Below are 17,988 nucleotides of genomic sequence, written 5' to 3'. Positions count from 1 at the left end.
TTGTATGATGTGGTAGTTTGTCCCAAATATTGGCGTATCATCTAACTGCTCACACAAAAGTGTAGACTTCACCAGCAAACAGGGATGGATTACCAACCGGGCCAATGGGGCCTGTGCCCAGGGGGCCCTTGACTAAAAGGGGGCCCTTGACTGCCCGGGGGAGCCCTGTGCTTTAAATGCATGATCTAGTTTGAAGATCCCCCGCTCGAAAACCCTTTTGAGCATGAAAACCAAACCCAGATTTCTGTGTGTACTCTCAGATTAAATCCTGCAGACGGCCCTGATAAATCCTTCAGGCTTATACAAATCAAAGATTCTGTAATTATTTGATCTGATTACAGTGACATTGAAAGGGAAACTTGAAAACATAGAAAGACAAACTGAAAAATATTACTCCATGAATTTTAAAGTTTTATTTGGGGGATTCAAAACACTAATTATGCACAGTCCAGCAAAGTTATTATGCAGTACATCCACATCCAAAACTGTCTGTCAAGGCACAGAAACACATTAAAGGTTAAAGATAGGGTTTAAAGAATCCAGCAGGGGGTTATTAGGATTTGTGGGAGTTGTATCATCCTAATTGGGTTTATTTTGCGATAATGACCGACTGACTGTACATTATCCTTCTTATTACACAGCTACTTCCAAAATGAATAAGTAAATGGACATGAAACATTGATTTGAGTTGAAATTACTCTCAAAACATTTTGGTCACTTTTCCAGAAGAAACATAAAAATACTGCTGCTTCAGAAGTCTCTGCATGTCAAGTGCTATCGGAATCCTCAGGGCCAGCTGAATGTCCTGCCAATGATCTGGTAAAACTTCTGGTTAAATGGATGGAAAAAGCGCCACAGTTTTTCCTTGACCGAGAGGTCCACATCAGGATGGATCCGGCCCTTACTGCCTGCCAGGCACTTGCTGAACATAAAGTTGAAACGCAGACAGAAGAATCCACGTGTAGCGTTAAAGTACAGATTATACTGGCTGACCCGTGAGGGAAGGTTCAAGAAATGTTCCACCAGCTTTATTTCTGGCAATGGGTCTGTGATCAGGCGGTCTCCATCAACTACGTGAAACTGCTCCACCGGAAAGAACTTTAACCAGCGTTCTAGGTGCTTGGTGTAGATGCTTGTCCGTACAGCCTTGTACTTTGTGTTCACCTCACAAGTGTTGGCATCAATTGCGAGTTCCTCAAACTTGTGGTATGTTTTGTTCTTGTGCTCCTTCCCCTCTAGGACCTGCGTGTAGTCAGAAACAGCTCGAGTGGTGGGCTCACGCACAATCACGAGAAGTTTAATGGAGGAATTCATCTTAAAGATCCTCTCTGGTACCTCCTCTGTGATGAAGTATGCAGGACTCTTCTCTATAGTGATTTGATGAGGAAAGGAGTAAGGCATCTTTTCGCGGTACCAGTCAATGCCACGGGCATAGTTCTTGTCATTGTCAAAAAAGTGGATCTCCTGGGAGGCCTTGACAACAGCTGGGTGAAGATTGAGCATCTCCAGCAGAGCGCGTGTGCCGCCTTTCCTCACCCCGATGATGATGGCTCTGGGCAGCTGCTGAACAAGATGGTGCATGCGCAGCTGCTCCCTTGTGCTGTTGGTCCTGTGCAGCTCGTGTCGAAGAGCTTGTTTGTGCTGCAGTGTTCGTAAAGAAATCTGTCCTGGCACGCTAGCAGGGGGCAGTCTGCTATCGATGAGGCAGATCGGCTCCTGCCTGCAATGAAGAAGTGTAGACAATGGCCATAAATAACCACATAGTAAATAAGTTAATTGACCAAATTAATTTAAAACAGTAAGTAAACAGTTCCATTCATGAATATTTCTAATGTCATGACTGTTAGATTTTTGGTTTATGGTGCGTCCAGTGTAAACGGTGTGTTAACAGTTTTTCTTGAGATAAAATTTTTAATATATTCAGATGCAATGTGTTGAATGTGTGTTATGTGTGACCCCTGAAATTTAGTTTTAAAATGTTGTAGAGACTTGTTCATTCACTTCAGACTGAGTTTCAAACTAGCTGCACAATGTTAGCCAATCAGAACAGCGGGCGTTTACGTGGAAGTTATAAGGTAGCGCTTATGCCAAAACTAAGCATTTCAGACAGAGGGCCAAAGACAGGGTGGAAAAATATAATATATTACTAAATTATGACTGTTTTAAAGCAAAAAAACATACTAACATTGTGGACCTCAGGGAAGCAGGGTTGGGGAGTAACGTAATACATGTAATGGGATTACGTATTTAAAATACAAAACATAAGTAACTGTATTCCACTACAGTTACAATTTAAATAATTGGTAATTAGAATACAGTTGCATTCTAAATGTATTTTGATTACTGAAGAGATTACTTTGCATTTTATTGTCATTTGTTTCTTTTAATATTTAGTAGTTTCAGATGGAAAACATTTATACATATAAATGATGTGATCCAAAGTGCATTTGAACAGCAGTGAAACACTTTCTTATGATGTGTCACATTCATACCAGCAGACAGAGAAGGAAGTTTGAAGTAAGTTTAGAGCAGAAGAAATGGAAATAAACCTTGTGTAATTTGTCAGCTTTATGCTAAGCTAAAATGCTATTTCTAGCCATTTTACATGCACATGTTACCAGACACGATCATATTTTATCAAGAAAATTCACGTTAGATCATAATTTCTTTTTTTCTAGTAAGGCCTTTGATATTAGTGCAAAAATCATATTCTTGATAATAATTTTTGTATTGTTTTCCTGTAAAAATATCTAAAAATCCTTAAAATAAGTTCAGTTTGATTGGTCTTGTTTTAGAAACAACACTGCAGAAGATATTTAGGTTTTTCAGAGAATGTATTTTAACATTTTAACCTGTGTAATTTACACTGTCTATTTGATATGCCATATTAGTATGTTTTGTTTTACCTGGCACACTTTCTATGTTCTTAAACATTTTGCAAGAACAAATAAAGGTGATTTAATGAATTAAAGTAGTGATTCATATTTTTCTGAGCATTGCCATTGAAGGGTCATTCTCAAGGATGTTTGACTTTCCGACTTAGAAAATATTGTAATTTTCAATTAGGTTTTATTATTATTTTTTTACATTATATTTAATGGTAAAGGACAATTTGACTGTTGTTTTTTAATTTGTTATTTAATTTTGTTTCACGAATGAAGCAAGGGTTGTAACACCAGTGACAAATTATCCTAAAAGATTAGTTCCACCACACCACTGATCAGACTAAAATCAATAAATCATACCGTTAAATAGATTTGTTTTTTTTCAATAAAAATCTTTCATGTGAGCATTAAACATTGTAACACCAGAGACATATTTAAATAAACCATGTGGGAAAAAATACAGTTAAAATGATGGGAAAATCCCTATAGGCATATTTGACCAGCCTCTTCTTCCTCTGTTGACGCAACATGATTTCAACATTGATAACACCAGTGACATAAAATCAAGGGACAGACATTCTGAAATGACGTGAAAGCAGCATTAGTTACTCCATGATTATAACTTTATTTTTATATTCTTACAATTTTATTCTATTTTTGTTCCTATTATGTAAGCTTAAATGTCTGTGTATATGACTAAATAAAACACTTTGATCCAAAAAACCATCACACCCTCAAATGTCACACCCTCAATGTTGTCTAAATGCCCACTGTATAGATGGGGCTTGAGGTTTTTGTGCATGGATGCTACGATACCGATTTAAAGTGCCCACTCTGGCAACCAGATAGAGGAGGCTCCCAAGGGCCAGACTACCCAGCACAAAGAGCCTCTGCCTCAGCCACTGCTGCTGTGAAAGAAGCATCGCCCTCCATCAAACAGTCTTCCTCAGCCTGTACAGAGACACACACATATATAAACATGATTAATCAACACACATCCTCTCATTTACACATTGATTCATAGCCTGCTTCCATCAAACTAAAGTCTGCATCTTTCTCAGTTTATAAACACACACACGTACACATGCAGTGCAACACTAATCAACACAGCACCTGGGAGAGAGCCCGATGTTTTTTTAACGCACACTAAATCATCTCTTACAAGTCATTAAGCCAGAAAAGTGCTGCAGTGCCATTACAGAAGACAACCACTCCACAGACAGTTTACGCGGCTTCCTTCTGAGTACTCTCCATAGACATAATGATTTTTTACTGTATGAACTATAGATTATATCCCCTAACCCTACGCCTAAAGCTCACAAAAAACGTTCAGCATTTTTACAAAAAAAAAAAATATATATATATTTTAAAATTTTTTAAGAGATATGAATTATGGGAACACTAGAAATGTCCTCATAAACCACATTTATAGCATAATACCCTTGTAATTACCAGTTTGTAACCTTAAAAATGTCTTCGTAAACCACTTAAATCCACTCTCTCTCTCTCTCTCTCACACACACACACACACACACACACACAGAAAATTAGCTCATTTATTCACACATGCATGTCAGCAGACACATTGATAGAATCGACTGTATGATGAACAATTGTTTGTTATGTGCCTGAAGACAAGGAAGTAAATATTCAATATTGGAGGGACAGAAGATACCATTTTGAGAAAAGGCCATTGAAAACTCTTTATTTATCAACAACCAATCTAAATATTGGTATAAAAGCTGTTCCCAGATTCCTTTGTATTCTAGTTAAAAAGAGAAATTCAGATTAAAGGGAAGGTTCACTCAAATTAAAAATTCTGTCATTATTTACACAAAAAGTATACATTCTGAAGAATCTTCTTCAAAAACTCTCTTCTTCAGACAATGACAATTCATAGTGACCACATCTGTCACATCCATAAATGTATAGTTAATCTCGTGCAATCACGCTTACACATGCGTGTATTTGTATTTTGGCATCGCTCTCTGCAATGCATAATTAAAATTAATTTAAACTGACTGATCTCAGACCAGACAACATGGTGCTGACCACAGCAGAATTTGTCTTTGGGACAAACGGCAACAAAAATACATCTGGTAAGAAACCTAATTGAGTCAAAACATTAGTCTCTATTTTGATACGATCTGCCATTTTTTTTAAATTTCAGCTATTTATCGCGAAATGCCACACTGTTAAAACGAATGTCCACTTATGTGTATTTTTGTGTATTTGTTCCTTAGAACTCCTACAGTAACTGCCTTTCAATCAAGTCAATTACTTTTAAGTGCATTATTCTTGGGTTACACATATTTAAAAAATAATAATATTTATGTAGTTGATAGATACACTCACCTAAAGGATTATTAGGAACACCTGTTCAATTTCTCATTAATGCAATTATCTAATCAACCAATCACATGGCAGTTGCTTCAATGCATTTAGGGGTGTGGTCCTGGTCAAGACAATCTCCTGAACTCCAAACTGAATGTCAGAATGGGAAAGAAAGGTGATTTAAGCAATTTTGAGCGTGGCATGGTTGTTGGTGCCAGACGGGTCGGTCTGAGTATTTCACAATCTGCTCAGTTACTGGGATTTTCACGCACAACCATTTCTAGGGTTTACAAAGAATGGTGTGAAAAGGGAAAAACATCCAGTATGCGGCAGTCCTGTGGGCTGAAAATGACTTGTTGATGCTAGAGGTCAGAGGAGAATGGGCCGACTGATTCAAGCTGATAGAAGAGCAACTTTGCCTGAAATAACCACTCGTTACAACCGAGGTATGCAGCAAAGCATTTGTGAAGCCACAACACGCACAACCTTGAGGCGGATGGGCTACAACAGCAGAAGACACCACCGGGTACCACTCATCTCCACTACAAATAGGAAAAAGAGGCTACAATTTGCAAGAGCTCACCAAAATTGGACAGTTGAAGACTGGAAAAATGTTGCCTGGTCTGATGAGTCTCGATTTCTGTTGAGACATTCAGATGGTAGAGTCAGAATTTGGCGTAAACAGAATGAGAACATGGATCCATCATGCCTTGTTACCACTGTGCAGGCTGGTGGTGGTGGTGTAATGGTGTGGGGGATGTTTTCTTGGCACACTTTAGGCCCCTTAGTGCCAATTGGGCATCGTTTAAATGCCACGGCCTACCTGAGCATTGTTTCTGACCATGTCCATCCCTTTATGGCCACCATGTACCCATCCTCTGATGGCTACTTCCAGCAGGATAATGCACCATGTCACAAAGCTCGAATCATTTCAAATTGGTTTCTTGAACATGACAATGAGTTCCCTGTACTAAAATGGCCCCCACAGTCACCAGATCTCAACCCAATAGAGCATCTTTGGGATGTGGTGGAATGGGAGCTTCGTTCTCTGGATGTGCATCCCACAAATCTCCATCAACTGCAAGATGCTATCCTATCAATATGGGCCAACATTTCTAAAGAATGCTTTCAGCACCTTGTTGAATCAATGCCACGTAGAATTAAGGCAGTTCTGAAGGCGAAAGGGGGTCAAACACAGTATTAGTATGGTGTTCCTATTAATCCTTTAGGTGAGTGTATATGATAGCTGAAGGGATAGCGATAATAAACAAATAGGAAATATAGACATTATTTTAAATTCACTTATTTAAATTAAAAGTAAATTGGTTTGTAATGTTCTTGCTTTTTCCATGAAGAACACAGTAACCTGATTACAATTTTAGAGAAGTAATTAGTAATTTAATTAGTATATTACTATTTTTGAGTAACTTACCTGACACTGGTTATTAACTGATAATCTTCTCTGTTGAATCTCTGAAATCTCATTTGTGTTTGCATTAAAAATAGAAAATGATCCTGGTTTGATCTCATTGATGCAGATTTTATCTAATATTTTTCTCATATATAACTAAACTTGATGTGCCATTTTAAATATGCAAATTAAAATTTGGTCTGACTTGGAAAATAGCAAAAGAGTCGTATGGACTACTTTTATGGTACCTTTAATGTGTTTGAGCTTGGCAGCTATGTTTATTATGAACTCCCATTGCATGTAAAGTGTGTAAATATAAAAAAACATTCTCCCTTTATTTTGACATGACATAGTGAGTAAATGATGACAAAATTGTATTTATTTATTTTGTTGAACGATCCTTTTAAGATCTTTCGCCACACATCACAGTTTTTATGACTTTCTCAGTGAAAAAATAAAAAAGCCTTATCCATTGTCTCTACATTATGACTATACACTCATGACACACAACACTTAACTACAAGAATGTTTCTCTCATTCCAGGAGGTGGCGCTGTGTGTTTGGATTTAGAATGCCTGAGCTGACATTGAATTTATAGATTTATTTGATTCGGTTTGATTTCTTCAAGATGAACGATGACTGCTGAAAGAGTTCCTACAATTGATTAGATATGAGAAGTGCATACTGAAAATGGTCTAAAAAGCATTTCAAGACACACACACACACACACCATATAATATCAAGAGTGGACAAATGACACACAAAGACTACCCTGAGGTTGGGTTAAGAGGTCAAGGCACCCCCTGATTTTTAATATCTGAATGAATCCTTATAAAAGCCACAGCAGATGGTATCTTTCTTGATACAAAACAGGAAAGCCAATATCCCATATTACAGGCAAGTGTGTGTGTGTGTGTGTGTGTGTGTGTGTGTGTGTGTGTGTGTGTGTGTGTGTGTGTGTGTGTGTGAGAGTGTGTGTGAGAGAGAGAGAGAGAGAGAGAGCTCTAAGTACAAGGAGAATTAAATTATCCAGTGTACAGTATCTACTGATGGGTGTTCGAAAAGGAGTAAGGTATGGTCTGTAGAGATGGCTATATGGTATGTAAGGAACATTTACAAAGGGTAGGTATGGAACATTGTTATAGGGTACCGGTACATAAGATATGGATTGTGCAGTGTAGGAGTTAACATTTTTTGTTCATGTAATCAGGACACAAATCAAAAAGTGCATCTTACCCCTAATGGACACTTCAAGCAAGCAGCACGCCACAACACAACAAAACTCATCACTCCTATTAAAATCAATGAAGCTCCATGCTTGCAGTGTTGACAGCATTGCTGATTATGGTGAAAGCGATCAGGTTTTGATGTGTTGCCTACCTGTTGACACACTTACGGTCACATTGTATATGCTATCACACAGCCCAGCTCTGTTTCTTATTAACATGGTAAGAAGACAGTTTTGTAATTATTGCAATTGAAGTTCTCGATGACAACATCATGCGGGCGACAAAAAACTGGCTTGACGTTTGCTTGTCGCCCAAAGGCGACATGTTGAGGAGCTTGTTTAGACCTTGGTGAAGGGAATGACAAGAACTAAATCCACAATAATTACTGAAAGAAATGCATTAAAATATTTTACATTTCTATAAGTTGAACAGCTAATATGGCAGGAAGTGCTGGATGACTGCTCACGGCTGACTGTGACCATAATGCAAAGTGGAATGCAATTTCAGGATGATTTATGAGGCAAACGCAAATGGTTCACTAGCACTGGTAGATTTCACTTGTTTTGACTATTAAAAAAAAATCTGCCAGTACAATACACATGTTAAAAATACATTCTCTGAAAAAAGCCTTAATATCTTTGCAGTGTTGCTTCTAAAACAAGATTTCTTTTCCAAATCAAGCTAATTGTTTTAAGGATTTATAGATATGTTTAAAAAAGAATTCTCATCAAGAATAAGATTTTTGCCCTAATATCAAAGGTCTTACTAGAGAAAATAAAAAATTATGATCTAATTATGATTTCTTTATAAAATAAATATGATCATGCTTGGTAACAGGTGTATGTAAAATGGCTAGAAATATAATTTTAGCTTAGCATAATGCTAAATGTTCATAAATATTTATTTATTTTTCTGATCCATCAAATTGATTTCTCTGTCTGCTCATATGAATGTAACACAACTTAAAAAAGTGTTTCACCGCTGTTCAATAGCTCTATAGGTCGCTTCATATATATGGATAAATGTTGACCAACTGAATAGACTAAATATTAAATGGACCAAATGACAATAAAATGCAAAGTAAACTCTTCAGTAACCAAAATACTTTTTGAATGTAACTGTATTCTGATTACCAATTGTTTAAATTGTAACTGTAGTGGAATTGTCACGTTTAAATGTGTTTTTGTTCATGTTTTGTTTCATGCCTTTTATTTTGAAATTAGTCATGCTTCCTGTTCCTGTTTTATGTCATGTGGTTTCCTTGAGTTTCACCATGTTTATTAGTCCTGTCTTTTGATTGGTTTATGTTTATGTGTCTTGTTATCTTGTCTTGTTCTTATTATCAGTTCTGTTTTATTATTGGTTACTGTTTATTAGTAGAGTTATCCATGTCCATGTATTTGAGCCCTCATGTTTGCCATTGTCTTTTGTCAAGTATTGTGTTTGTGTAACATTGTGTTATTGTTCTTTCTATTAGTCTAGTCTAGTCTAGTCTAGTCCAGTCAAGTCAAGTCAAATCAAGTCATTGTTCATAGTCAAGTCAAGTTTAGGTTCTGTTTTATATTCTGTTTGGTTTTCACTTTGGATTCAATAAAATAACTGCACTTGGGTTCTTACATTCATCACCAGTTCTCCTGCTTAACGTTATAGAATACTTGACCTACAAAATTAACCCAGCAATTCAGCTACTGCATTCACATCAAGGGAGTCTTTCCATTGAGGAATTCGTTGTGGAGTTTTGTGGGCTATGTGACCGGGTGAAATTCAATGTCGCTCTCAAGGAATGTTTTCGCGTTGGCTTAAATGAGCCTCTATGCTACATGATACCTGGAGGCAAAATTCAATGAACTCTGGCTCAGTTCATGGACTATTCCCTGGTGCTGAGTGGTTCATCTTTCACTGTGGGAGTGGCTTATGAGGGACTCAGCACTCCCACAATAGCTGCCACAGCTGAGTCGCCACGTCGGCGAGCCAGCGGCCACGCCTGCCACAGTCAGTGAGCCAAAGGCCATGCCTGCCACAGTTGGCGAGCCAGCGCCCGAAGTCTCAGCTGTCCCAGGGGCAGCGCACAAAGCCTCGGCCACCACGTCTGCCTCATCATGCCATGTTGCCACGACTGCCATGTCATGCCTTGTTGCCATGCCTGCCGTTCCTCCCTTGACATGCCATGTTGTCATGTCTGCCATGTCATGCCATGTTGCCATGTATGCTACGTCATGCCATGTTGCCATGACTGCTACATCATTCCATGTTACCATGTCTGCCATGCCTAGTCAAGAGGCCCTGCCTTGCCATGTTGCCACATCATCTACGTCATGCTATGTAGCCATGCCTGCTTCATCATGCTATGCTGTCCCACCTGCCATGCCAAGCCGCCATGCCTGCCATGCCTAGTCGAGCGGCCCTACCTTGCCATGTCACCACGCCATGGCTGCCATGCCTAGTCGAGCGGCCCCGGCTTGCCATGTCACCACGCCGGCCCCGCCATGCCAAGGAGCCATGACTCCTGAGCCTGCCATGGCTCCGTCCCCTAAGCCTACTATGGCTCCATCCTCAGAGCCTGCCACAGCAGTGTTCACGACCATTGAGGTTCTTCCACCATCAATGCCAGTGTACATGACAAAGGAGGTCACTCCCTTGCCACAGTCTGTGCTCACGACTATGAAGACTGTTACCCTGCCACTGCCTGTGCTCACAGCCACTAAGACTGTTCCAGCAGATAATCCCTGAGACATCCACAGCTCCACCCTCTGAACCGCTCCCTCCTGAACCCTGTCCAGTGGCCAAAGCCCAGAACTCTGTCCCCTCTAACCTGTGGCCACCTCACAGGCCTCCTGTCCCTGCCCTGTAGTCGCCTCCCAGGATTCCTGACCCTGTCCCTACCCTGTGGTCACCCCCCAAACAGCCAGAACCTGCTCCCTTCATGGAGCCATTTCTCTGGCCACTGGCTACGCCCTGGTCTCCTGCTCCATGCCCTGTTTCACCAGGCCATGCTTCAAGGACCCCACCCCCCCAGCTCCGTATTGAACTATTGTTTCGTTTTCATTTGGGCATCAGGAGCCGCCCCTTGTGGGGGGATATATCACATTTAAATGTGTTTTTGTTTTGATTTCATGCCTTTTTATTTTGAAACTGTTTCTTGTCATGTGGTTTCCTTGTCATGTGACACTCTTGTTTATTAGTCCTGTCTTTTCATTGAATTATGTTTATGTGTCTTATGTTATCAGTTCTGTTTTATTATTGGTTACTGTTTATTAGTCTTGTTATCATGTTCATTAGTTTAGTCTCGTCATTGGTTGTCTATGTCATGTTTTTGAGCCCTCATGTTTGGTATTGTGTTGTCTAGTCAAGTCATTGTTCATGGTCAAGTTTAGGTTCTGTTTTATATTCTGTTTTGTTTTCATTTGGATTCACTAAAATAACTGCACTTGGATTCTCACAATCATCTCGTCATCGTCTTCATCTTTCTCCTGTTTTCCTGCCTAAAATTACAGGAATACAGTTACAAATATTTTGTATTTTAAATACATAGTCCCGTTACATGTTTTCCTTTACTCCCCAACCCTGATGTCCACTCTTTATTTCTAGTAATGTAGGTGGAAGGGGACTAGTTTCTGTTACGATCCAAAATGAAAACAAGCACCAATAAACTATCATAAAAGTAGTCCACATGACTTGTGTGCTATATTCTGAGTCCTACGTAAATGCATGTATCAGAGATAAATGCTTGGTAAAGAGGCACAGCTCATGGGAAACACCTGAGGAAGCAGTTCAGGGCAATCTAAAATCAGGAAACTAATCTTACAATCTTTTCTGTACAGCTCAGCACTGTTTATTTAGCCATTTTCTCTCCTCACCATCTTACTCTCTCAACCTCGCTCTCTTTTCCTTTGCCCTATAGTTGTGGTGCGATGTTAACCTTGCTCTGCTGAGTATCTGGCACTTGATAATGTCTGCTACTTCACTTCAGCCACAGACACATGCACACCGAGGCACAGGAAGCCAGCCTAAGGGCAATGAACCTGAAGATTGGCTTAGCAAACCTTTCATCACTCCACTATGGATATTATATCACCCAGCATGAGAGAGAGAGAGAGAGAGAGAGAGAGAGAGAGAGAGTACAGAATGAAGCAGAAAGAAGAATGACCAATAGAAAGATAAAGTCATGTGTGTCAGGTCACTGTCATGACTCTCCTTACATTAGCCACCATTTTCATTCATCCATCCATCCATCCATCCTTCTTTTAGGTTGAAAGGAACTCTAAAGGAAACTTGTCTCTGAACAGTTTAGAAACCACCTTTTTTCATCCTGTCTCATTATACAGCCTCCGAAATAAGCATATTCCAGTGTTCAGACACAGCCTGCGTCTTCAGGTTACAGTTTTAGACTCTAAGCAAGAGCCAAAAGTGCTGTGTCCTGATGCTGGAGTGAGAGACGCCTCACTACCATGCAGCACATGCTGAACTCATCGGACAAAATGTTAGAAAATACACTATAAACGTATTTATCAACACAGACTTATAAAGGCTTTTATGACTCAACATAAATACTGTATTGAAATACTAATTTACTTAAAAAAGACGTCTAGATGCAAGCTAACCACACAGTAACAGGTGACTGTTTAGTGTATAATAAAGTTCAATTACCCACTCTCAATAAACATCTTATTGATTATTTATATCCATCTGTGGGAGGGCGGGGCTGGGTCGTGATTCTACACACCCAGTCACTTATCAGGCTAATTAAGCCTCCAAGAGGGATAAAGGAATGGGTGTGTAGAATCACGTCCCGGCCCCGCCCTCCCACACCATCATCCTAGGAACAATTCAATGTAGTAATTCAAAAATCACTTTATTTTCTGTATAGTCACATAGTTCAAACATTGCAGATGTGATGAAAACTCAAAGTGTCTCTCCTGGTGAAGTCCCACACACACATACACACATATGTGAAATGAGTGATCCTTTTTGGAATCTTTGTTTATTATGTTATTTATGTTAAGGAAATTGTAAAATTAGTAGGCTAGCAGCTAAAAATGTGTTTACAAATGGCACTCCTTGGGTTTCTCAAAGCTATTTGTGAGTTATACGTTTTTGACCAATCACAGGCTGCAGCACCTCCTACAGTCCCTCAACGCCTCCTCAACCGGAGTAGGAGCTAACAATTTCCCTTGAAATGGCTACGAGGAACTATAGATCCTCAGGTGAGGAAGAGATGAAAAGTCCAGGGGAAAATACCCAAAATGGGCTTTAGTCCCTGCAGTGGGAAAGGGCCTTATCTATCTGTCTGTAATCACTGCAATTATCAGGCTTTAGAAAGTAGCACAAAACTATGGAGTGAACTAATAATCCACTATTTAAAAAAAAAAAAAAAATGATGGTACAAAGATTCTATCCAATAAATCTGACTGAATCCAGGGCCACACAAATATATTCACAAATATATTTTTTTATCTTACCACTAAGAGTCCTACAGAGAGTTCCTAGCTATGAGTTTTTGCTTAAAACCCATTCACAACACTGGTAAGAAATATGGGGAAATCTTAATGTAAGAGTAAATATGGAGTTGGCCTCATTACTATGAATGATGTCATGTTTTATGAGCATGCTTTTTAAATTGCCCAGAGTGATTGGTAGACAGGAAACTGCTATTTGTCAGCAAGTTTACTATACATACATTGGGACATCCATACATTTACATTTATGCATTTGGCAGATGCTTTTATCCAAAGCGACTTACAGTGCACTCATTACAGGGACAACTCCCCCAGAGCAACCTGGAGTTAAGTGGCTTACTCAAGGACACAATGGTGGTGGCTGTGGAGATCGAACCTGTAACCTTCCGATTAGCCCACTACACCACCGCCACTTCCACGTACATATATATATATACTGTATATATACACACACACACACACACACACACACACACACACACACATATACATAATGCAGCAGTCCAATAGACATTCTATGGGTCTTAACACTCTAAAATTAATCGTTACGCTCTCTCCTATGACAGAGCCTTGGAAGTTTTCATCTCAGTAAATAAAAGAATCTCTGACAGCTCTTCCCTGTCAGTGATCAAATTATGGAGAAGGGGCTCTTAGCACTATTTAATGTACAAAACGTCTAGGTTACTATTGTAACCTCCGTTCCCTGATGGAGGGTGCGAGACATTGTGTCGAAGAAGCGACACTAGGGGTCTCCCTTGAGAGCCTCGTGCATCTCTGAACTTGGGAAATGGCCAATGATAAATTGGCAGACAGAATTTGACAGAATATAACCCTATGTCCAGGGACGGGACATGCAAATTCTGACTGCCAATTTCTCATTGGCCTTTTCTCAAGTTCAGAGATGCACGAGGCTCTCAAGAGAGACCCCTAGTGTCGCTTCTTCAACACAACGTCGAAGTGAGCGACAGACGGGGAATTAAGGAAATACTGTACTCAACCTAGATACCAATAAATTAATTAAGCTTTTTGTACACACTGACTTGGTGCAGAGTGCACAGCATATTACTTTTTTGTTATTCAGTATGACTAAAGTCCAATCCTCTGGCTTACAAATGTGTTGTATGCTATCTCTGATGTCCTCCAAAGTAGCCAATGGGTTACAGTGGTAAAACTCAGAATCTGTCAACTATCCTCAGTGTTGCTTTGTCTCTTAAAGCTGAAGTATGTAACTTTTTCTGTGTTAAAATAACTTTCTCCTATCCCAGTTGTGGTTGTGAATGATCTTTGTGTGTGAGCTCTGAGACTGCACAAGGACATGAAGTGCAGAAATGGTCTCATATTGCATCAAAATTATTTATGACGGAAGATCCTGTTTTGTCACTCTTGTTATTTACACATGGCCTGGACGTTAATTTGATAATATTTCAAAGTAGAAGTGTCAGTTGATTCTGAGATTGGGTCCATAAAGCTTTGTGTACACTGACATGCTATGCTATAGCTCAGACACCAGAGGATTAGTTGCAGAAAATAATGTAAACAACCAGCGGCAGCAGGGGGTGACAGTTCGACCAACTGGCAGCTGCAAATAAATGATGCTACACTTTTTTTTAGAAATAAGGTCACTTTTCTGAGTGCAAATTTTGCAGTGACATTTAACCAGCTGGTGCTGTTGTGTGTGCATCCCCTTATGCAAATAAAATATATTTCCTTATATATTAAGGCTCAAAATATTAAAGAATTTTTAGTATTTTCAAAATAATATAGAATAATACATAAGGAGTTGCTCCTTTTCATATATTGAATTTAAATTCATGTCTTCAATTTCCTGAATCTGTAAAGAATTGGGGACATTTGTAGGCATATTGGGAATATATTTTTGAGACATATAATGCTGTATGTAAACCCATGCGTTAACTAATGAAAGAGAAATGATTTGAGTGTTTTAATAAAGCTAAAACATGTAAAAAAAAAAAAAAAAAAGTAGTACAGATTTTGTCTTGTTATTGCTAGATTTTTTTTTTATATATATATGTATCACTATATAGCCATACATGGTTCATGCATATATTGCAGAATACTGAAAAATATAAGCACTAGATTCCCATATATGAAAATGTATTATTTAATATATCACATTATATCTTCTCATATATATTTACATATATTTTTGTTTCGTAATGGTCCACAAGCCAGCAACCCAATTATTCTAGTCTAAGGATTTCAATCTTAGGGGGGCTTAGTCACCAATGACACTTTCAAATGTGTGCATTTAATGTATTCCACTCTGTTGCATAGATGGTGTTTAGTTTTTTAAACTGTTTTTACATAATTTAAGCTAGCCATCTAATATTAATTCAGACTATTTTAATTTTCTATGGTAAACATTTACAAAAGTTATCCAAATAACTGATACCACTTGAAGAATCCTGATCATTATTGTAATTGTTTATTTATTGGTAGCATGTTTCATCTTCCCTGATCATTTCTTTATGTTCTCCATTAACTGACAAAAATTATAGATGTTTAAATTGATATAAAACACCACAAAAACCTATTACTACAATAAATATCAAATTTATTTAGTGGAGTCAATTAACTCTAGATGATTTTTCTATGTCTGTCTTTCAGATGTGTTTACTGATTTGTTCAGTGACAATTTTTGTAAATCACAACTTAACCAGTAGGTAGCAACAAATGAATGTCTCTAGTCTCAAACAGCCATTAAACCATTGATAAAATGCTGAGTCATTCACAGCTGAAACAATTCTAATTATACTTTAATTAAATTTGCGTATCTAAAAACCCACTTAGATTTTTATGCATCACAAGCGTTTTCCCCACCAATCGCAACAAAGCTTTTTGTGAACTACTGAGCATGACTATACAAAAACACAACAATATTAGCATAAAAATAATTATAAGTGATTTAAACCTTTCACATGTACGATCAGTTTGATCTGCATTTGTGCTGCTGTTTACCAGGAAAGAGGGACTGAAGCATTTATCATAAGAAACTAGCTGCTCAAATAGTCTTTTCAACATCACAATATCTAAATTTTTTGGTTAAAAACATTCAAACAATCACTAAATAAAAGTTAAAGCTGTTACAGTTGGAGCGGCCATTTTTTTTTTCATCAAACAAAGAATGTAAAAACTAGGTATTCCATTTGAGCCTTCTCCCATTCCATCCGTCATTCATTCCCACCACTTCTGGTGTAAAAAATTGGAAGGGCTAGGTCTTTAGAACCTTCAATGCTTGACAAACTCAGAATCCCATGATGCATTGCAATGCAAACAATATGGCGGTGTGCATAGCTGGAAATTTTGTTTGCATCTTATCTATCAAAATCAATCTTTATAAACATCTAAAAATCCCATTATGTGTTTTTCAATATATAATCTGTCCTCCAGTGCATCTGCTGTGAAATTTACAGTATGGTACAGAAAAAGCTCAAATGTGAAATGGATAATTATATTCTGATGTCTTTGTAATGTCATAAGTCACTTTAACTCCGAAGTAAACAAAGTACATACCTCCTTCTCTCCTTCAGTTGGTCAACATATCCTGATCCTCACTCGTTCAGGGGCATATTCATTCAGCGGTATGCTCCTTCACAGCCCGCACTCAAATGCTATTGGCTCTGATTATATGTAGAGTTTGCAGGCATGAAAAGCACCAAAGCAGTTTCATGCTTCAGTTTCAAGACTGGGGCTAGCTAGCGTTACATTGAGTTAAGAATATTAATAAACCATGAGAAATTTCATCAACAGCACTCATAATTTTGCAGCACTCATAAACTAACATCTTATGGAGTTTTGTGTTCGTTGTCAAAGTCGCCTTTGGACATTCTCACTAGAGGCCTAAAGACATTTTCTTACGGCATGATTTTCAAAACAATGTAAATTAAATGAATAAAAGACATGCCGATTAATTAATCAAATTAATATATCAATATTTGTTTAAAAAAAAATGCTCCATCCAGTCTTTGATCAACTGTTGCTAGAGTTGCGTTTACTGCCCCTACTGAGACTCGCAAAAAATATGAAGGTGGCATTTTAAAGGAATAGTTTAATTATCTATGTATTTTTTTACACAAACGTATCATTTGCTTCAGATGGCATTTATTGATCAACTGGAGTCGTGTGGATTACTTTATTGCTGCCTAAATATGACTTTAGGACCTTCAAAGTGCTGGCACCCATGTACTTCTATTATAAGGACCTGACAGAGCTCTATCTTCTTTTAAAAATCTTAATTTGTGTTCTGCTGAAGAAAGGCATTCATACACATCTGTGATGGCATCAGGGTAAGCAAATAATGAGAGAAATAAACATTTTGGGTGAACCATTCCTTTTTAAGCTTGAATTGTTACATTGGTAAGAAAATTCCATATTACAGTGGCATGTTATCTTTTAAGTGAATGAATTGTTCTCGTTCACCTCCATACACTGACTCATATTTCTCATTCACTGATGTCTCTCCCTTTCGAAGCCAATGAGCTCTAGTTTGAAATGCGAGACTGCTTTACGCCCTTCGGTCCTGAACCAGTTCAGTCAATCATTTGAGGCTGAAAGAGATAAGACGTTTCTTTTATGAACAAACTGAATGTACTGGTAAAGTTGTTCATGAACTAAATTAAGGACTCGGTCATCTCGTTCATGAACGAGAATTG

General features: G+C 38.3%; 1 protein-coding gene across 1 annotated transcript in view; it reads right to left on the bottom strand.

Annotated features, from left to right (window-relative positions):
- Positions 1-402: 402 nt before the first annotated feature.
- The window catches only part of LOC127622261 (heparan sulfate glucosamine 3-O-sulfotransferase 5-like), a 67,009-nt gene continuing 49,423 nt past the window's right edge, over positions 403-17,988 (bottom strand). Inside the window, exons 2-3 of the mRNA XM_052096297.1 lie at positions 3,702-3,836; positions 403-1,720 (exon numbers count right to left, since the gene is read on the bottom strand). Coding sequence (XP_051952257.1) covers positions 787-1,720; positions 3,702-3,808 — 1,041 coding nt within the window. The 5' untranslated portion in view covers positions 3,809-3,836 and the 3' untranslated portion in view covers positions 403-786. The remainder of the gene's footprint in view (positions 1,721-3,701; positions 3,837-17,988) is intronic.

The sequence above is a fragment of the Xyrauchen texanus genome, chromosome 28 (genome assembly GCF_025860055.1).
Source record: "Xyrauchen texanus isolate HMW12.3.18 chromosome 28, RBS_HiC_50CHRs, whole genome shotgun sequence".
Lineage (NCBI taxonomy): Eukaryota > Metazoa > Chordata > Actinopteri > Cypriniformes > Catostomidae > Xyrauchen > Xyrauchen texanus.
Note: the sequence above shows the minus strand (reverse complement) of the source record. Positions and strands in the feature narration are given on the sequence as shown.